We start from the raw sequence: 20,877 nt of genomic DNA, 5'->3' as shown, positions 1-20,877 counted from the left end.
CTTTAGGTAAGGAAATTTGCTGTCTTTACCTTGTCTGGCCTACATGTCAACCACAGTAATGTGGTTGACTCTTAATGCCCTCTGTTCTGCCCTTAATCCCTTCAATAAATGCTGGCCTAGCCAGTGACGCCCACATCCCACGAAGGAATAAAAATATTTTTTTAAAAAAAAAAGAATAAAAAGGCATTAATTCACTTTGGTCATTCTAAGATAACTTATTGAGTTCTTCCGTCCCATAAGGACAATAAAATAGTTTGGTTTTCAACTTACCGGTCTGTCCGCACAGCTCAAGCAGCAGATGAACTGAATAAGCAGCCAGGAAAGCAACAAACAGCAAAAGGAGACTGTAAGAAGAAAACATTATTAATGATAACATTTTACTGTAATAAACAAACATTTCACATGACAAAGTATGCAGCTCTAATTTTGCTACCAAATTTTCTCTTCTTCTGAAGGAAATGATGGAGTATAGTTCCACAGATGCAGCACCAAAGGTATCTTATTCAAGTAACCACGAGATCCAAGACAGTATATGCCAGCAGACTCTTCAACAATTGACTGGTTTACATACAGTTGAGCTAGATTCTGTACAGAAATATACACGTCCAATCAGGCAATTGTGGATTGTTATAACGAACAGGAACCCTAGGTCTAGTCAAAGTTGATAACAATCACACCTGAGGCAGGACGTAAATTCAAGACCCCACTCCAGAGACTTCAGTAGATAATCCAGGCTGACAATCGATGTGCACTGCCGATGGAGTGCTGCACTTCTGAAAGGATGGACTTTCAGATAGTATGTTGAACTAACATCTCTTCCGTCCTCTCATGTGGGTGTAAAGGTATCAGGTCATTATCCTATTGCTGTTCTTGGGACCTTGCTGTTTGGAAATTGATACCCAGGTGTTGATATGAAGAATGTCAGTTTTGACATGATAAAACACCTCAACATTCCGCCCATAATTACTTTGTCATCTTCGAAACAATGCTCGCTACTGAATTCAATTTCTACACTAGCCCTAATTTCATGCCTCAAGATACCTCCAGCAATTGTATGCTGTTGGCGTCTAGATTTCCCTGTCAAGCTTTTTATTTCACCAAATACAAGTGAAAGAATGCAGCATATATCTTTGGCTTAAGTTACAAATTCCAAGTAGTTATATACTTCCAATTTGGAACCGTTAAGATGTTAGTTTTTTGGGGCTGGGATAGCTTGTTTGAAGCTTTTGATAATTTTCTACATTAGCATCAACGTTCTAAGCTGTGCAGGTGCATAGTCATTCAGCAGCCTGGATGTTGCCTCATGGGCCTTGTTCCATGATAAATAATGCATTGAAAAACTGTCCATGCACAGCAACTAAATTTTAAAGGGGAATACTGGTTGGTATGTCTCAGTTAGTGCACTTTTTGCACTAAACTCTAGCAACACAAATTGATACAGCACATTTAAAGTAATAAAATGCCCTGAGATGACTCACAGGTGCATAAGCAAACAAAATTTGATAACAAGCCACAAAATATATTAGGGTGGGCTTGGCCAAAGAGATATGTTTTAAATCTAGAGAGGTAGAGCAGTTTATAAGGAGGAATTCCAGAGCTTAGGGCCTTGGTAGCTGGAGGCACAGCTGCAAACAGCAGAGACATTAAAATCAGAGATGCACAAAAGGCCAGAATTGGAGGAGTGCAGATATTTGAATGTTGTAGGGCTGGAGATGGTTTGAGAGATAGGGAAGGCAAGGTTGTGGAGGGATTTGAAAACAAAGGCGAGAATTTTTAAAAAAGAGGCACTGCTCAACTGTAAGCCAATATAGGTCATGAGCACAAGGGTTATGGATGAATGGCACTTGGTACAAGACAAGGCATGGGTAGCTTACAGGGGTGGAAAATCGGAGGCTGTCCAGGAGTGTGTTGGAATTCTCAAGTCTAGAGGTAATAAAGGTATAATAACTTAAAAAAAATTGTGACTACTCAGGCACTACATTCATGGCCATTATCAGAAAAAGGGTGATCTGATTCCAAGAGAGGCTCCCATGACTTTACAAGGTTTAGTTACAGGCAAACAATTCCAGATGTTAGCTGATCAAACCAAATCAAGCACAATGTCTTGCCTTCTTACCTGAAAACAATAATACCTGTACTAGCCATTGCATATGCCAAGCCCAGAATACCACTTCCCATGATGGCATGCATTATGTTGAACACTGAGGAAGCAAATGAAGCTCGTGATGATTCCTGATGCTGTGTTGCCTGCAAAAATAAAGCTGTATTAGATATAAAAGAAAAATTATAGTGGACTGAGTTCGTCATGCAGCCAATAACCTGAGTATAGGTCACAACATGTTCATTGATGAAAACTCATTGAGCTGAATCATTGCATTTCTCTGTACAGATGCTGCCTCACCTGAATATTTCCAGCATTTTGCTTTCTCCTTTTCCCCCCTCCCAAATTTCTAGCAACCACAGTATTTTTTGACATTATTATATTCATTTAAACTCTGTTTTATATAAGTGGTTTATTTTTATTAATGCCCCATTGTACCAAATGGGCTGTAGAGGCAAAGCTATTGGAGAAGTGGTTGAGCATACAGCTATGCACTGAAGTGTGCATTTGACAGTCCATGCACAGTGCCAAACCATAATTCAGGGGAAGCTGGAATGGACTTAATGAATGAGGCCCACTTAACCGAGCCACGTGCATTTAAATCCCATTCAATTTAGCAGGGACATCTATATATATTTTTGAGCAATCCATTTTGAATAAGGAGTTCTGTATCAGCTGGCATTAATATGACTGCTTGTTTATTTTTGTTCACCTCCCCTATTTGAATCATTATTTTCATCCTGCATCCTCAGCAGTCATCCATAAAAACATTTCTTCCCTCTTTTCTTTCGAGATATTTCGGCAGATGTAATCTTGAGGTAGATGGGATTGCTTCAACTAAATTTCTGAAGTTCAGAAGATATTAGAATGCTACTGAAAGGAATTCAGTGTTTAACATACCTTGCTTGTGCCATCACCAAGATCCTAAGCTTCAACTAAGTGAAACAATGTATTGCTTCCATGAACAAAAAAATGACTAGAAAGGTCCACAGAAAAAAAAGCTTTGAAAGTGTACTTGATGCATTCTAAAGTACTGCAACTGTATTACCACGTGCAAGGGTGAATAGATACAATGGAGAGATCATTGCTGTAAAATTAATAACTTTCAATTTCCTTAAACAGCTTGAATCACTTATTTTCTTTAATGTGCATAGTATCTGCCACCATAATTATTGGAGAAGGTTTACAAAATAATCTGGTCGTGACAGAACTTGAAAATATCTGTTGGCAGGAAATCAATCATAACCAGCATGCAAGTATGTGGCATATAGAAAATGAAATACATTACAAAGAATAGGATCATAGAATGATGCAGCACAGGTGGCGGTCATTTGGCCCATCAACCCTGTCCTATCCAATTAGTCCCATTCCCCTGCTCTTTCACCAAAACTCTGAAAACGTTTACCTTAAGTATTTTTACAGTTATTCTTATTGCTGTCATCATTCTTTCAGGCAGTGGATTCAGATCAAAAACTCACTGACTAAACTTTTTCTTCCCTCTTATCGCCTCTTATTCTTTTGCCAATTATGGTAAATCTGTGCCCTCTGGTTACCAAATCTTTCTGCCACTGAAAACAGCTTTTTTTCCTTTATCTACTCTCAAATGAATTGTTACAGCAAATATTTCCTGCAAGTCAAATAACTTTAGAATTCAAGGTAGCATGAAGAGTTTTTAACATAATCATATACAACGGTCATTCAGGAGCTTTCAGAAGTACACAACTGCAGCTTTGAGTGATTGTGGTTTTCTTTGTTCTGGTACTCAAGAAGCTGACTGCTACCAGGCTGTTCCCAACATGGTGTGGCTGAGATAAGCAGCTAAACAGGATTTCAGAGAGATGCCTATGAACCATTCAGCAGTAAATAGATAGCTAACTATCAGATGAAATTTAATACCTGGTCATTTGAGGTGAGACAGAGTTTGAAAATGAGGAAAGCACATATAGACGAAATGGTAACACTTTAAAGGTGTAGAGGAGCAGGGGCACAGGGAATCTTAAAAGTGAGGGGAATGTGTTTCACAGCTATATGATTCTGGTTAGACCACATCTTGAGTACTGCGTACATTTCTGAACACCACACCTTAGAAAGGATACACTGGCTTGGGAAGGAGTATAGTGCAGATTCACTGGAGTGTTAACAGGACTCCAAGGGTTAGATTTGAGGAGAGATTCCATAAACTAGGCTTGTATACCCTTGGACATAGAAAGTTTAAGGGGTGATTTGTTTTTAAGGATTTTGAAAGGAATTGATAGGGTTGGTAGAGAGAAACATTTACAACTGATGAGGGTGGTAGAAGTCTAAAACTCTATTCCACAAAAAGCAGTACATGCAAGCTCAAATAATAATTTTAAATCTGAGATCAATAAATTTGTTAGTCAAGGATATTAAAGGATGTGGAGCCAAGTCATGATCTCACTGAACAGGAGAGTAGGCTCAAAGGGCTGAATGGTCTACTCTTGCTCTTATGTTAAAAACGAGACACATATGTTGGTAAACACGTAAAATAATGCATGTAGGATTCTGATCCTTGGTTTATAAAAGCAGAGTGGAAATGTTAGACAAAACAATATTACTGGTTAGATTGTAGCTAGGATATTGTGCTCTGTTTTGGGTGCCCCACTTAGGAAATATTTGTTAAGAGAGGAGGACAGACTAGCTAGAGAAACTGGGGCTTCAATGCTCTTTTCATCAGATCAGTGAAGATTAATAGCTGATCTGCCACAGGTATCAAAGAGAGACAGTTTTAGTAAGGTAAATAGTAAGAAAAGCATTTTTTATTTAAACTGGTTAGTGAACTGGTAACTAGACCAGTACATCAGGATTAAAAATAGAAAATGCCAGAAATATAGTGGGTCTGGCATGGAAAAAGAAATAGTTACTGTCTCAGGTCATTGATGAAAAGTTCTCAACCTGAAACATAACTCTGTTTTTCACTCCACAGATGCTGCTTGACCTGTTGTCTTTTCTGGCACTGTGTTTTTATTTCAGATGTCCAATATTCACAGTGTTTTGTTTTTGTAAGAGTACACTAGGATGTTCAATTATTAAGGCTAAGAGCATGTAAGGAAAAGGCTTGGACCTTTGGTTACCAGGATAGGCTTAGAGTATTAGAATTATTTAGACTCAAGGGGGAAATGAGCGTGATTCCTAAAATTATGAAAAGGATTCAAGAATTTTGATAAGATATTCAAAAGAAGGTGACCCTCCCTAAACCTCTCTCCTCCTTTAAGACACTTGTCCTAAAACTGGTCATAATTAGGCTTCCCCATGAATTAGCAGCAAATTAGTTAACTGGCAATTGGGGTGTTGCACAACATCACACTGTCTAAGGCATAACAGTCCACCTCACCATCCTTTTTACATAACACGCTGAGGTACAGGAATACTAAGTTTGTAACATACTTGCTTTCCGATACATTGGCAGAGTTTGATGCAATATTTTGTTTTGTTTTAATCCTTCTGTCTGAAGCCATCTATTGATCACAATTGGACAATTGTGGGCAGAAGGGCAAACCAAGGGCACTACAAAATAAATCCTTAATTTCTAATCAATTATACATGGGAAGAGAAAAAAATTGCATTGCACCATTATTTGAATAATTGTAGTACACTGTGCCTCTATAAACACAGTAGTAAATTTTAAAGGCACCAACTCCAACAATGATACACACTACTGTCTTATTTCCCAGTGAGCTATTCTTATGTCCCAATACAGTCTCCTGTTCTGTCTAAGAAAAGGTATGTAAAACCAGTGTACCTATTTAGTAAGGGCATCATTTCACTGGAGTATGTCAGCTCTGTGTTTGGTGTCAGTGCTACCAGTCTAATTATAAACATAGACTCTTCCAACTTGGGAGTTCAACAAATTTAACAAAAAGGTGCCCTGTTCCTAGCTCTAGTCCCAGCTCTACCAAAGTCAAGACTTTTCTTAGCTATTATGCCACCAACAGTTCGATATAGCTCTTAGAATTAAACATACAGACATGGCATAGAGTTGTGTCTTTTCACTCTTGTCAGAAATTTCCAAATAAACCTCCTGTAAGTTTCAAGCTTTGCACCACTGGTATCTTTATGTATTCATGTGGGGGGAAATAGAAATCTAAATATTCAGCACAAACTAGAAGAAATATAGTTAAAACAAGTGGATCATAAAACTATGTTTCACCTGCTGCATTTTTCAATCCTTCTTTTCCTAGCCACCTGCCACACAGCTTGATGTAATTTCTATCACCCAGATGTGACTAGATCGTTTATATACTGAGTTGCAGATACATGACAAAAGAGATTGAGAGAGAGAGAGCATTATACTAGGAGTGGCAAAGAAAGAAAAATGAGCCTAGTTATCTCAAGCAACAAGCCCCAATACCATCAATGTGTCATAATTCAGGTTTTTCCTAGACCATTTTTCCACAGAAAATGTTCCATAGTTCCTAGTATCTCACTATTAAGAAAATATACTGATTTGCCTTTCTTGGTTCAATAGTGAATGGCCCCACACTGTCCTCACATTGAAATCTACCTTCCCCAGCTTTACCTATTCACATAATCTATGTCCTTTTTTACCTTCTTGCTCCAATCTACACAGTTTACTGTGCCTGTTGTCATCTTTGTGTTAAGTGCAAACTTGAATACTGTCACGACAACAACAGGAAACAGGGTGACCTACAACTTCAGCAGTTAACCACCAACATATTTGGGGCAGCAGCAGGAGGAGGGATAAGAAGAGAGCGGGGGGCGGGGGGGAAGAAGAAGTGGGGTGGAGTGGCTCAGGGAGATGAATTGCCACCTCCTGTGCTGTAATATCTTATTGTATGAAACATCTTCCTTATTAAGTCCGAGTCCAAGTTTAGGAAGGTTTGTCCCAAAGTCAGTTCAGCATCGTGTGCCCACTGTCCTTTATTTGATCACTTACTTTGGTTCAGATAGGTCTATGCTGAAGAGTTTTCATGCAAAGTCCAAGTACAGATTGTCTACCAGTTCAGCCATCGCCTTCACACAGAACCAAGTCCAAGGAGGTGGGGAGAAGGATCAGACCCATTAATAAAAATGGCACACTGGGAAGCCTGACTACACTTGGTGCAATGCAGGAGGTTCTGGCTTAGTTACAGTAGCTATTGTCAGTTCCATATAGTACATAACAGTGAGCTGTTGCATTTCTGTAATTTATGAGGGGTATCCAAGTGTTACTAACACTCAGTATAATCTCAGAGTCCCTGTTATTGGTGAATCAAAGCTCTTCCAACCTTCAACTTATTTTTCCTTGTTTCCCATCTTCACCTGCTCATAAATGGCCTCCTGAGCTTTTGACAATAGTTGCTAGTACAAAACCACAATCAAAGATGCACAATGACAAAAGACCCAACTCTTAAAATCAAAGGGATCATGTGGTCTGGCATCATGTGACCAAAAGGAATGTTTCCAAAACCAAAGTTAGTAACTCAACTTCCAATTCCGTGCACTTTCAGTTTTGCTAATAGACTGTCATGTGAAATTTTATCAAACGGCATCTAGAATCCACATAGACACTTCCCTGTGCACCAGATTAGGGACTCCCTCAAAAAAAATGCAAGTACTATAAATTAATAGGTTAAATTTATGCTGACTCTTTTTGATCAAGTTACTTGTCCAAGTGCTCAGTCACTACGTGCCCCTGGTGATATATTTGCAGGAACTTCCTCACAACACATAAGGTTCATCACACCTGTCACACACAGTATACCCACCAATGAGTCCAACTCATTCTCATCCCCTCCATATAAAAAGAACCCCGGGTTCAACACGCTTTGAGAAACAGACCGAGTTCCCGATCACTGATGACCAACAGGTTCATCTCAACAGCAACCTCACCTCACTTCGCCTCGCCTACCATACCCTACCCCACCTGTTAATAACCATACCGGCGGGAGTGGCAGTGAGGTTTGTCCACAGATCCACAGCGGACACTTCAGCTCAGGGTCTTTCCACAAATACGGTACATCCATAAATCCATACTGTCCCGTTAAATAGACTCACATCTCGAGGGATCAACGCTGAATCCTCACTCTGCTCGCTGTCACTGCTCATCATTGTACCGGCCGCCGCTGATCCTCACATACACACACAACGGTTGCACTCCGCCGGCGCGTGATGAACGGACGTCACCGCAATTTTCGATGACGCTACGTGACTGCGCGCCTTTTGATGACGTTTACTCAATCGGCGTTCGTGCTGGATGTCGGTATGAGGTGAGCGCTTGAGAGGCACGTGTGGTCAGTGGGCGGCATCGCTTAGCAACTGGGGCGGCGGGATGGCACCCCCTCCCCTCCCCTCCCCACTGACTCCCTGAGGCCTGGTCCTTGGAGGCTGTCCTGTTCTGCAGTGGGGGCCGATGTTTGTCTGGTTGCAGATGCTGTTGGTGGGGGTGGGGTAGGCTAGGCTGGGCTAGGCTTACCCAGAGAAAAAATATTTGTCATAAATCAGGCCGTTCGGACCATCTGGTGCTCGCAATCAGTAGGTGAAAAGATTGTTCTTTTCGGTACCTTGGGGATGGGGGTGATGCTGGCATGTACTGCTAACGCTGAGTTGCCTGAGGGCTGTCTTCTTTAGCTGCTGGAGATCTTGTGGTGATGCTACTTCCCAGGATGGTTCTCGGTAGTGGATTCCAGGATACATTTCGGAGCCCACGGTATAGAGCCATGCCTAATTTGATATCAAACTAATAATCACTCAGAGAAGCCAGAAGGATGGCTGGAATGGGAAATTGAATTATTAGATTAAAACAATAGAATGCTTTTTCCAAATTTAGGACTAGGCCACATGGTTAGGGTAGAGGGAACTTCGTAACTGGCTGTGCTATATTTGAGTTTGGAGTACTTGATGCTGTCATTGAGTGTCTCATTTGGTAAATTGTTCAAATTTGGATGCTAACATTTTTCATCTTGGTGAGCACAAATGTTTGCCAATAAATGTTCAGCTAATAATACCTGTGAGCTAGTGTATTGAGCACTATATTCTCTTCATAATGCATCTTGTAGGGTACTATAGTTGACAATTGTGAACATTCAGACTGCCAGCCCCATTTGGTTACTTAAATGGCAGTTGGAAAGTAATACAAGGTGAAGTACAAAACTTTAAAATGTGGAAAAGGCAAAAAATTTTGATTTTGAAAATAATTATATCAATAGATCAAACAAGGTGTTACAGTTGGATCTGAGGAAATTTGTCTGTGTTCAGGAGGTATCTGTGTAACAGGTGAGTTTGCAATTTGAATGGTGTCCTTTTTCCCCTCTCATCTAGTTTGAAACTTACAAAAGAGATAATTGTATTAAGGATTGTTTTTTGCTACTTTCTGACTCATTGCCAAGTGTTGGAGAAAATCCATAGCTTAATTTTATCTACATGATTCTTAGCATTTAAATCTCAACTAATTTTATCTATATCGTTTATGGGGTAGTCCAGAATAGAAATGTTCACTAACTTGGAAATGTAGAGTTTAAATGACACTAAAGTTTTCTGGGGTTTGGGCATCTTGAATCATTGGCCTGAAATGCCAACTTATGTGTTAGTGAATAAAACTGCTCCAAGTTAAACCCTGGTTACCTCCATTAACTACTTAAGATTTAAAAAAAAGACAATGTTGGAAATGCTCAGCAGGTCAGCCATCACCTATAGAGAGAGAAACAGATTTAATGTTTCAGGTCAACAACCTTCATCAGAACTGGAAAAAGTCAGAGATATAAAATTTTTCAAAAAAATATAGAGGCAGTGAAAGGACAAAACAAAAGCAAAGGCCAGTGGTAGGTAAAATTCAGGAGAGAAAATGACAAAATCATGCGGTATTGGGACAAGTCGAGAGGCCATAACAGAATCATTACCAGCAACTACTGCTGCCTTGAAAAAAGGAGCAGTGGTTATGATATGAAATTGTTGAACATGATGTTCAGTCTGGAAGGTTGTAAAGATGAGATCTTCTTCCTTGAGCTTCCTTTGAACTTCATTGGAAGAGTATGAAGCCAATGACAAGAGAGGTCAGAATGGAAGTGGGATGAAGAATTGAAATGGTAAGCAAAAGGAAACTCAGGATCAAACTGGCAAAGTGAATTGAGGTCTTCAGCAAAGTGATCATCTGATCTCTGTTTCATCTCCCCACTCTAGAGGAGACTACATTGTCACCCACAAATGCAGTATAATAAATTGCAAGAAGAAAGAGTAAATCACTATTTCACCTGGAAGGACTATTTGGGGCCTTGGATGGTGGGAAGGAAGGAAGGAAGTGAAAGAGCAGGTCTTGAATCTCCTGCACTTAAGGGGGGAATGTGCTGTGGGGAAAAAGATGAGGTGCCAGGAGTGATAGAAGACAAGACCAGAATGTCACAGACGAAGTTGTTCTTTTGGAATGCTGAAAGGGGAGGGGAAGATGTGTTTGGTGGCAACATGATACTGAAGTGGCCAAAATGACAAAGGATGATCCATTGAATGTGGAGTCTGGTGGGTAGAAGATGAGGACAGGGCATATTCTGATGGTTCTGGGAGCGAGGAGGGAGGTGTGAGGTCAGAAACTTAATATCACTGGATTAATTAACAGATACTTAACATCGCTGGATTTTTAAAATTCATTCATGGGATGTGAGCTTCACTGGCTGGGCCAGCATTTATTGCCCATCCCTAATTGCCCTTGAGAAGGTGGTGGTGAGCTGCCTTCTTGAACTGCTGCAGTTCATGTGGTGTAGGTACACCCATAGTGCTGTTAGGAAGGGAGTTCCAGGATTTTGACCCAGTGACAGTGAAGGAACGCCGTTATATTTCCAAGGCAGGATGGTGAGTGACTTGGAGGGGAACTTCCAGGTGGTGGTGTTCCCATGCGTCTGCTGCCCTTGTCCTTCTAGATGGTAGTGGTCATGAACTCTGTTCTCCATTTTGAATTACTTTTGCCCCCAAGTGCCAGTCTGTATGTTCTTATGTTTTTGCTTTCAGACAGTGCTGACCTTTATTTTGCTATTCACACCTATTCTGGACCAATCCTTTGGGAAGAATTTTCTCCCTGTCGGGGGGTTTGGGCAGGAGCGGGCGCGGGCAGGCGTTCAGACAGTCGCTGCCCGCAATTAGCTGCGTACCGCCATTTTATGTGGGTGGGCCAATTAAGGCCCACCAAGCGTGACACGCACCTGGAAGCCCCCCCCCCACCTTTCAACAGCATAAAATCCATCACATTTCTGCGCCTTTTCAGTTCCAAAGAAGAGTCATATTGGACTCAAAACCTTAACTCTGTTTTTCTCTCTCCACAGATGCTGCCAGAGTTTTTTTCCAGCAGTTTCTGTTTTTATTTCAGATCCACAGTATTTTGCTTTTAATTAAAACAAATTGAAGCACTGGTCTGGAGGGTCGAAGTGTTGGAACAGATATGACAGAGAATCTGGGAGTATGAAAAAAATTGGATTTGATCTAGATATAATTTCCAAAATCAAAATCTTTACCTTTTCCTTATTTTAGAGTTTTGTAGTTCATCTGTTACCTTTCATCTGTCATTTAAGTAACTAAGAGGGGTTGGTAGCCAACCTGGCCACAATTTTCAATCAATAGTACCCTGTAAGATACAGCGTGAAGTGAATGCAGTAATCCTTGCTCTACCTTACAGGTCACTATTAGCTAAACATTTATTAGTATACAAGCAGTATGCAATCAAAGTGGCTGTAGAAGTAAGTAGGCTTATAATAGGTATTGGTTGACAGCCTATCCTAAGAAATGGAGATAGAGAAGTTGAGAATAGGAAGGAAAAGTCAGAGATGGACCACATGAAGATGAGGCAGGGGAGGAAATTGGAAACCAAGCTGATGAAAAATTCAATTTTGGGGCAAAAGCATGTAGTGACACTGACACAGTCATCAATACTGGAAAAAGTGGTGAGACTGGAACAAGGAATGTTTTCACATATCCCACAAGAAGGCAAATTAGAAAATGACCTGTATGGGTTCCCACAGCGACATAAGTTGAAGCATCTTCAGGTGTCAGTAGAAATTCAAAGCCCTAAATGAATTCCTAGACTTTCTTTTTCTTTTAGTTTCATAATTATTAGACTTTATTGAGGAAAAGTTAATTGTTATCAGTATTTCTCATTGTGTTTAGCTTGGCCATATTAAATACAGTCAACTAAGCCTAGTCATTGACTTGATGACAGATAATCAGAGGTTTGTTGCTGAAGTCAGGCTGTCCAAACCTGGATCATTTCTGTTTTAGTAACTGATCGGTGTTCGATCTTTTTTTCATCTTAGGGTTCTTTTCTTTCCCAAGTCTTGGGCAAATACTCTATTAAGTGCGTTGGCTAAAAAATTGGCAACTAAACAACATCTTCAGATTGCTCCAATACAACCTCAGTATTTCTCCAGCCAGTGCATTTCCAGAGGTGTCACTGAATTGGCCATGATGTCGGCTCATAACCCTGAAGAGGACATCAATCTCTACACTCCTCCCATGGCAGTACGTGGTATTACTGAACTGAACAGAGATTTATTTAGAAAGCATGTGGCTCTTCCAGCTCTTAAGGTGAAAAAGGACGTAGTGAACAAAGTCATGAAATCATTGAAAAATTCAGCACTGAAAAGACCTGGACTAAAGCGTGTGATTGAAGACTCTGAAGATGAAATGTATAGACTTGTTTTATTGGACCCATTCAAAATATCGTGCTCAGAATCTTTTGAGGTCTCCGAGAAGGCTGTTCTAAAGGAATATAATGTTGATCTTCAGATTCACATGTATCATTTAGCAATGACTTATGAACATTTTAAACCTGAAGAGATTCTAAAGGCTGTTTTGCCTGAAGGACAAGATGTAACCTCTGGATTTAGTAGAGTCGGCCATATTGCTCACATGAACCTTCGAGACCATCAGCTTCCTTACAAGTATTTGATCGGTAGGGTCTGAATTTTGTTGCTTCTAAAGTAATTTGTTTTTGTTTAAAGGGAAAAATATTATGCTATTTTTATTAATAAATCAGATAATACTAGATTAATAACATCCAACTAATTAGATTAATGTATAGAGATTTAATCAGACCATTTATTATGATTATTTATTCACCACATACCAGATCATGTAATAGGTTGGAGAAACTGTGGTTGTCTCCTTAAAGATAAGATTGAAAGGAGATTTGATAGAGGTGCTCAAAATCATGAGAGATCTAGACTGAATAAATCCTATCCTCCATTGGCAGAAGGGTTGAGAATCAGAAGATGCAAATTTAAAGTAATTGGCAAAAGAACCAATGGTGACGTGAGGAAAAACATTTTTACCCAGCGAATCATTAGGATCTGGAATGCCCTGCCTCTGTGTGTGGTGGAGGCAGACTCAATATTGGCTTTCAAAAGGGAATTGGATAAGCATCTGAAGGGAAAAATTTGAAGATACATGGAGAAAGCACAAGGGAGTAGGCCTAGCTACGTTGCTCTTACAGAGAGCCAGCACAAATTCAACAGGCCAAATGACCTCCTTCAGTGCTGTAACCATTCCATGTGTCAAGCAAATATTAATTTGTTACAAATATTTGGATGCAAGTTCAAATTATTGCTGTTATTTTAAGATTTGGAGTTTAAGTTTGTAAGTAACAGTCTTTTGTGCTTAAGAATCAGAAGAAATGCAATGCATTAATGCATTCTTAAAGAAGTTGTCATTAATCTTGTTTCCTAGGCCAAGTTATAATGGATAAGAATCCTGGAGTAACTTTAGTGGTTAATAAAACCAATATTATTGACAACACTTACCGTAATTTTCAGATGGAAATACTAGCTGGGGAAGACAATATGATAGCAAAGGTAAGATATTCAAATTTCATAACAATCTTCCATGTTCCCCGATTACATTTCCTTAAAACTGTTCCTCCTGTTTTAATTACATCCACTGAGTAATTTTTATACTCTCCAATTAACTACCAAGGATTAAAAAATACCTGCTATGTAAGTTTAGAAGCATGAGAGCATTCTTAACAAACACAGTTAGGAGTCATGGAAGAGGAATGATCGCCAGTCCTGAGTTAGGTTCTTTTTGGAGGAATGTAAAATGGAGTAGTAACATGTGGAGGTATCAGCAAACCAAATAGTAACACAAACAGTTATGCTAATAATCATTTTACTTCTGCCTTTGGGTATCAAACTGCAATGAAATACATAATTGTCTTTTGCTAAGGGATGAAAGACAAAAATCATGTCTTTTTGGGATCCAAAGCAATTATTTGGGGAAAATAAAATGATATATTAGGGTGGGTGGTGGTAATGAGAGAAGGAGGATATGATGGTCTTGCTCTTCAGATAATATTCACCGCATACCAAATTTTCCCGTTCTAGAAAAAGCTAATTTTCTGCATTCTGCACAAAGGAAGTGAAATATAATTAATTTTTATGCATATATTTGGTGAGATGATCATAACTTGAACTAAACTTTTTCTTAGTTGAAGAATGAAAACTAAAGCCCTTGTTTTTGGTTTTATTTAGGCCATGAAGTATTGTTTGTTTGAAATGAATGAACCTTAATTCAAATTTTAAACAAGTACATGGGACGGAGGGTTAGGGAATGGTTAGAATTTAAAAAGGACAGCTGAGAAGAACTGTATTACTGGCTAGCCCAAGGAAGCACAGATCACTTTTAAGTCATAAAATCATGGAATAGTTGCAGCACGGAAGAACACCATTTTGCTGTTCGTGTCCATGCTGGCTCTTTGCAAGAGCAACTCAGTTCAACCCATTAACCTATCTTTCCCCATAGCTCCATCGATTTTTTCTCATCAGTCATGACAGAATGTTTACTCGAAAGTCAAGTTTTAAACTGTATTTGCAAGTAAAACCTGGCTTTTTGTTTGTCTTTAGTTTAGGAAACGGGACATTTGGTAGAAGGTACTTGAGACAGCAGTATTCCACTCTTAGATTAATTTCTACCTGTTCGTAAAGATCTTTAAAGTTATAAGATTGCTCTTGAAAGGTGTGCATGTGCACATCTACATTGCTGAGCCTTTGAAGTATATTCTTTACCATGACAATGCTGTGCCTGTGGGGAATATTCTGTACGATGACATTGCTGAGCCTGTGGGGAATACTCTGTACGGTGACATTGCTGAGCCTGTGGGGAATACTCTGTACAGTGACATTGCTGAGCTTGTGGGGAACACTGTGCACAATGGCAATTTCATAAAGAAGTAGGTGACTTTTGGGAGTTTTTTTGGAAAAAAGACCCAGTGTGATTTCATTTTCAAAATGGGCTGATCAGTTGAATTCTAGGGAGAATTTTTAAAAAATATTTATTTTTTCACAGGATGTGGGCGTTGCTGGCTAGACCAGCATTTATTGCCCATCCCTAATTGCCTTAGAGAAGGTGGTGGTGAGCCGCCGCCTTGAACCGCTGTAGTCCATGTGGTGTAGTGCTGTTAGGAACGGAGTTCAGGATTTTGACTGAGCAACAGTAAAGGAACAGCAATATAGTTCTAAGTCAGGATGGTGTGTGGCTTGGCAGGGAACTTGGATGTGGTGTGTTCCCATGCATCAGCTGGCCTTGTCTTTCTAGGTGGTAGAGGTTGTGGGTTTGGAAGGTGCTGTTAGAGGAGCCTTGATGAGTTGCTGCAGTGCATCCTGTAGCTGGTACACACTGCCTCCACTGTTCATTGGTGATGGAGAGAGTGAATGTGTAAGGTGGTGGATGGGTTGCCAATCAGGTGGGCTGCTTTGTATGGATGTAATGTAGCATTGTAAAGCAGGATATTTTTGCAGTTTAATTTCAATTGTATAAGTTTGATTACTTGATTATTTACCTATTGTTCGCTCTTGAATTACAAACATTACGTAATTTGTATTTTGCTAGGTCAAGGAGAACAATATAACGTATGAATTTGATTTTTCCAAAGTCTATTGGAATCCTCGGCTCAGCACAGAACATAGTCGAATAGTTGATCTCTTGAACCCTGGAGATCTTGTGTATGACGTGTTTGCTGGTGTTGGACCTTATGCTGTTCCAGCAGCGAAGAAAAACTGCAGAGTCATGGCAAACGATCTGAACCCAGAGTCATTTAAGTGGCTAGTCCACAACTGCAAGCTGAACAAAGTAGACAAAAAAGTACAGGCATTCAATATGGATGGCAGGAACTTTATTTTGGGCCCAGTTAAAGATGATTTAGTAAAACAAATTGAAGTACTCTCATCAAAGGAGAACAAAACCTCATTTCACATAGTTATGAACTTGCCTGGTTTGGCTATCGAGTTCTTGGATGTCTTCAGAGAACTCCTGGAGGAGCAGAATCCAGTTGATGCTTTACTCACAGTCCACTGCTATAGTTTTTCCAAGTCTGATGAACCTGCCAAAGATGTTCAGAGAAGAGCAGAAGATTTCCTAAGAACCTCTTTAGAGGGACATTGCTCTATCCATTTGGTTCGGAATGTGGCCCCAAACAAGGAAATGATGTGTTTAAGTTTTAAGGTCCCTGCTGAGGTGCTGTACCGAAATCACATGGCAAAAGGAGGTCAGTACTTTATTGTCTTTATAGTTGCGAGCATTCAGTATGATTTTGTTTACCACTGCAAAATGGGTTGTGGCTTAAAGGTTGAACTCCAGTCATTTATAACAGAAACAGAAAAGCACTCTTAAACAACTGCACTGAAAGAAAATATTGTTATAAGTTTAGGGTTTTGAGTTAGATATTCTCTCAGGTAGAGCAGTACTAGCCACTTTTAAGTGTCCCTGGCAGCTTGTGTTTATGGACATTCCCTGACTACCCAAAATTTAAAAATATATTAGTGCATGTAACCCAGCGGATTTAACACTAGTATCTCTGAACCATATCAGTGGGTCCTCATGACTTAACCAACCTTATTGCTAACTACAGCCCTACATGCTACTTCTGAGCCTGGTGAATACTTAACTTCGCAGCACTCTGTTTGAAGACCTGGCTGTAAGCTTCTGTCTCCTTTTCACAAGTGGAAAAGAATAGAAAAATATTTAGCACTTTCAGGAATTTCAATTATGCCTCATCAGTACTTTTATTGATTTAATATTCTAAAATGTTAAGCAATTCTGAGTGTCATAAAATTCAACCATACCAATAAAAGGTCACTAATAATGACAGAAGATTTTGTTTATCACTTTGCTGTAAATTAGCAACATAAGTTTAAAGTTACTACAATCACAGGTGAATAATATTACTTAGATTTTATGGAATCATATCCAGTTTTGAAAAAGTGAAGTTTTGCTTTTGGAAGATATCTCGATTTGGTTGAATCAAATGATTATTCAGCCCATAAGATAAAAGCAAAAAACAGCAGATGCTGGAAATCAAACAAAAACAAAAATACCTGGAAAAACTCAGCAGGTCTGACAGCATCTGCGGAGAGGAGTATAGTTAACTGTATTCCTCTCTGCTGATGCTGTCAGACCTGCTGATTATTCAGCTCACCCTGTCCTGCCACTTTCATTACTAATGATCTGTTCCCCATATTTCCCACCGTGCCATGAGGCATTCTTGGGTATCTTATTCTTACTTTAAACTATTACAGACGAGGTAAACAGTGCATCCCTCTGATGACCTGACCTAGCATGGGAAGTTGCTGTTCAGAGAAACATGAAAGATTGTCTGCCATCTAACACTATACACCAGTTAACACAAATGACTATTCACATGTACGTTGTCATTTGAATTGAAGACTGCTCAGTTTAGTTTACCCATTGTCAGGGCAACATTGCATTGTCAGCAGTTTTTGAATGAACACCAGTAAAATAGATTTAAATATTTTAAGGATGTTCATTTGCGGCGCAGAAAAATGCTTGTAGAATATGAAAACACATCGGGATCAAAGCATCAAATGGTTAAAAAAAAATCAACTTTTTTTCTTTAAGTTTTATAGTTTGGCTATAGTTCAGAAGTTCTGTTATTAATATACAACGTCGCTTTCATCTTTCCAGACAATACTGAAGAACCAGCTCCAAAACGTCTACGGCCAGATGAGATTACTGCCTCGGAAGGACCACAGTGACTTGTGATAAATGAGCAACATCATTTTTAGCAGTTAAGAAACCGAATACAGTGCAATTTAATTACCAGTCAGTAAAAGGAATCTCAGAATGTTTGCATCATTTCCTGGACTCCATTCTCCTGGTCATGATTTGCTTCTATAAACAGCCAGTGATTTGTTATAATGGGTAATGAAGCCCTCTCAAGGGCTCACTTTTTTCTTGCTTACCAGGATAGAATTCAATATCCACAGTGGAAAGACTATCATGTTAATAAGCAACCAATGGGAAATCCTGCCTTCAGCAACACCATTAGAACTGCAAATATATATATATATATATATATATATATATATTTTTTTTTTTAACGTGTATTCTACATTAGTCATTCTAGTTTTTGGATTTGAAATAGCCTGAGTTATGTTCTGCACAGCAGAGAACATTTCAGTAGATTTAATAATAGATGGCTTTAGCCCAACTGCAGTAAAATAAATTGCATTTGTCATAAATATATTTTCTTCAGCTGTGGTGTGTCATTGTTAGGGCTTCAGTTTACAGGAGTAATGAAGCAATTTGTATTTTATTGAAAGACTAGATTAAGTTATTCATCTAACGAGTAACAATGACACTTTTTTAATTAATTGTAAATCATGAAGTAAAATGTCCTGAGATTGTTTAGAGTGGAGTGCTTGTTCATTAAGCACTTTTGTACATTTAACTCATTTGCAGTACACTGCTGTTGAGATATTAGACCTTCCGCCTCAATTTGGTCTACTCTGATACAGTACAGTAATGACACTGCTGTGATCTGATTATTTTCTTTTAATATCAAAGGCAATGAAAACCAGTCAAATAGTTTGCTTAGCATCATAGAAGTTAAAGAAGTAGGATGAGAGTAAAGTACTTTGCAGTTTAATGATGTAGTTATAAATCTGGTTTGCTGGGCTCTTGCAATTAATATGTCCCTAACTGTCTTAAAAATGTGACTGAACTTAATTCTAAAATAGTTTCGTGTATAGGCTGCAGCTAATTAGACAGGTTTGATTTATTTTTAGTGCTTAGTATTTTGTTCAATGTGAATAGTCTTGATGCTGGGGAATGGAACATATTCCTGCTTTTATAAAAGCACTGTACTGCGGATGCCAGAAATCTCAAATAAAAACAGAACATTCTGGAAATACTCAGCAGGTCTGGCAGCATCTGTAGAGAGAAAAATAGAGTTAATGTTTCAGGTCTGTGATTGGTTTTTATATTTCTAATTTTGGTGTCTAGGTTCGGTATCATGCATCATGAAAAATGCATTGATAAATTAATTTTCTTCTACATTGCCTGAAAACTACACAGGAATACTCTCTCCAATTCCACTGCAACCAGTGTGATATTTGTTAACATACCAGACACTTGTGTAAGCATCACTCTTCCTGTCACGCGTCAGACGTCAACGTGAGCAACTGTTATATTTAGTGGAGATTTCAGGGATGTCTCACTTAAAGTTAATATTTCTGTGCCACACTTCAAAGAGAAGTATTTTTTAAAGGAACTTTAAGAGACAGAGCCAGGATATTTGCAGCCTCTTAATTATCTATATGATAAATAAATATACATACTTGATATATTTTTGGTCTCCTTTCTGTCAACTGCTTCCTGCTGCTATTGATACTGGCTTTTGACTTTTCCCAAGGCCACCAGGAATGATTTCTCTTCCAGGCAGTAGCCTGAACTGGCTGCCAACTTTAAATGTATATTTGCCAATTCTAATAGGCGAAATTTATGCATAACTATCCCTTAATGAAAAAAAATACAACAGCCACTCATACCCCTACCCCTGGCAGCAAACAATTGGACAAAGTGTGCTCTGCACACTTCATTAGCTTCATTGGATTGGTTTTCGTGCAGCTGTCTCTGCTACTCCTCCTTCCTCCACCTCACTAAGGTATTGCCAACAATCCTCCAACTCCAGTAACTGAACCTTCACTGCAGACTGAATTGTGCTCTTGGCTCCAAATTATCCATCACCTCTTCTTTGGCCTAACCTCCTGAGCTACTTTTTTTTTTTAGCCATGATTGCTCCCTGTTCCCAATGTGACCACCTCTGCTGATACCACAATCTATCCTCCTACCCAACTCTTGTTCATCCTGTGAGGTGAAGATAACTATCTGGGGTGTTTGTTAGGGTTCCAATGGATACATAGGTGACTGCTAAGGCTGATCTCCGCAACTAAGGTTCTGCTGCAAACAGGACAGGATACTGCAGATGATTGAGTTTTGGACAAGTTGTTGCCTCAGGATTTCCTGTCCTCCTGCTTTCTCTCTGCCTCTGCTATGCGCTTGCTTTCGAAGGAGGTCACAGTTGTTTTATTTGGTTGTGCCAGGTGCAGTGATCCTGGGCAAGCTTCTTCCAGGACTCGAAGTCGATATCAAAACTCCCAAGTGAAGCCTTCAGAGTGCCTTGTAGCTTTTCCTTTGACTATCATGAGAGTACACTTCAAACCTAAGCTAACAGAAGATTCGTTTTGGTAAGCAAGGTCAGGCATTCTGGCTACATGACCAGATCAGTTGTGACTGACTCAATGGGCCAGAATTTCCATGAAGTGACAATCAGGCAGATTGCCACGCCGCTTCTTTTTACTTAGGCTAAAATGCAGCTGCACTTTTCTCACCCGACCTTCCAACACAGGCCAGCTGAGAAAAGTGCAGCACAACGGCTTCCTGAGGCCTTCAGTCAAGTGCTGCAGAGTCAGGGGAAAGGAAGTCATGCCTCCTCTTTTTACGGCACTAGCTGCCATAAAGCAGGTAAGTTTAAAGGTCCCAGCAGGTGA

General features: G+C 39.5%; 2 protein-coding genes across 10 annotated transcripts in view; one reads left to right on the top strand and one right to left on the bottom strand.

The window, feature by feature from the left end:
* slc38a6 (solute carrier family 38 member 6) overlaps nucleotides 1-8,248 on the bottom strand; it is a 47,568-nt gene extending 39,320 nt beyond the window's left edge. For 3 of the 5 annotated variants that reach the window (XM_041214868.1, XM_041214872.1, XM_041214874.1), the window contains exons 1-3: nucleotides 8,002-8,124; nucleotides 2,117-2,247; nucleotides 271-344 (exon numbers count right to left, since the gene is read on the bottom strand). In XM_041214868.1, the coding sequence (XP_041070802.1) occupies nucleotides 271-344; nucleotides 2,117-2,247; nucleotides 8,002-8,085 (289 nt within the window). In that variant the 5' untranslated portion in view covers nucleotides 8,086-8,124. Of the gene's footprint in view, nucleotides 1-270; nucleotides 345-2,116; nucleotides 2,248-8,001 lie in introns of all 5 variants that reach the window. The other 2 variants (XM_041214871.1, XM_041214873.1) reach the window with 1 other exon arrangement.
* A 20-nt stretch (nucleotides 8,249-8,268) lies between these two features.
* Nucleotides 8,269-19,236, top strand: trmt5 (tRNA methyltransferase 5). Of its 5 annotated transcripts, none has more exons than XM_041214858.1 (6): nucleotides 8,272-8,328; nucleotides 9,268-9,334; nucleotides 12,352-12,989; nucleotides 13,763-13,887; nucleotides 15,920-16,574; nucleotides 18,011-19,236. In XM_041214858.1, exons 3-6 carry the CDS (start codon nucleotides 12,500-12,502, stop codon nucleotides 18,079-18,081), a joined length of 1,341 nt encoding a protein of 446 aa, XP_041070792.1. In that variant the 5' UTR covers nucleotides 8,272-8,328; nucleotides 9,268-9,334; nucleotides 12,352-12,499; the 3' UTR covers nucleotides 18,082-19,236. The 5 variants fall into 5 exon arrangements, with proteins under 5 accessions (XP_041070790.1, XP_041070792.1, XP_041070794.1 ...); XM_041214859.1 differs by lacking the exon at nucleotides 8,272-8,328 and adding an exon at nucleotides 8,378-8,593; XM_041214856.1 differs by lacking the exon at nucleotides 9,268-9,334 and having other exon boundaries at nucleotides 8,269-8,328.
* Nucleotides 19,237-20,877: the final 1,641 nt, after the last annotated feature.

This window comes from Carcharodon carcharias, chromosome 20 (assembly GCF_017639515.1).
Source record: "Carcharodon carcharias isolate sCarCar2 chromosome 20, sCarCar2.pri, whole genome shotgun sequence".
Lineage (NCBI taxonomy): Eukaryota > Metazoa > Chordata > Chondrichthyes > Lamniformes > Lamnidae > Carcharodon > Carcharodon carcharias.
The sequence above is the reverse complement of the archived record's forward strand: the minus strand, read 5'-3'. Positions and strand labels throughout refer to the sequence as shown.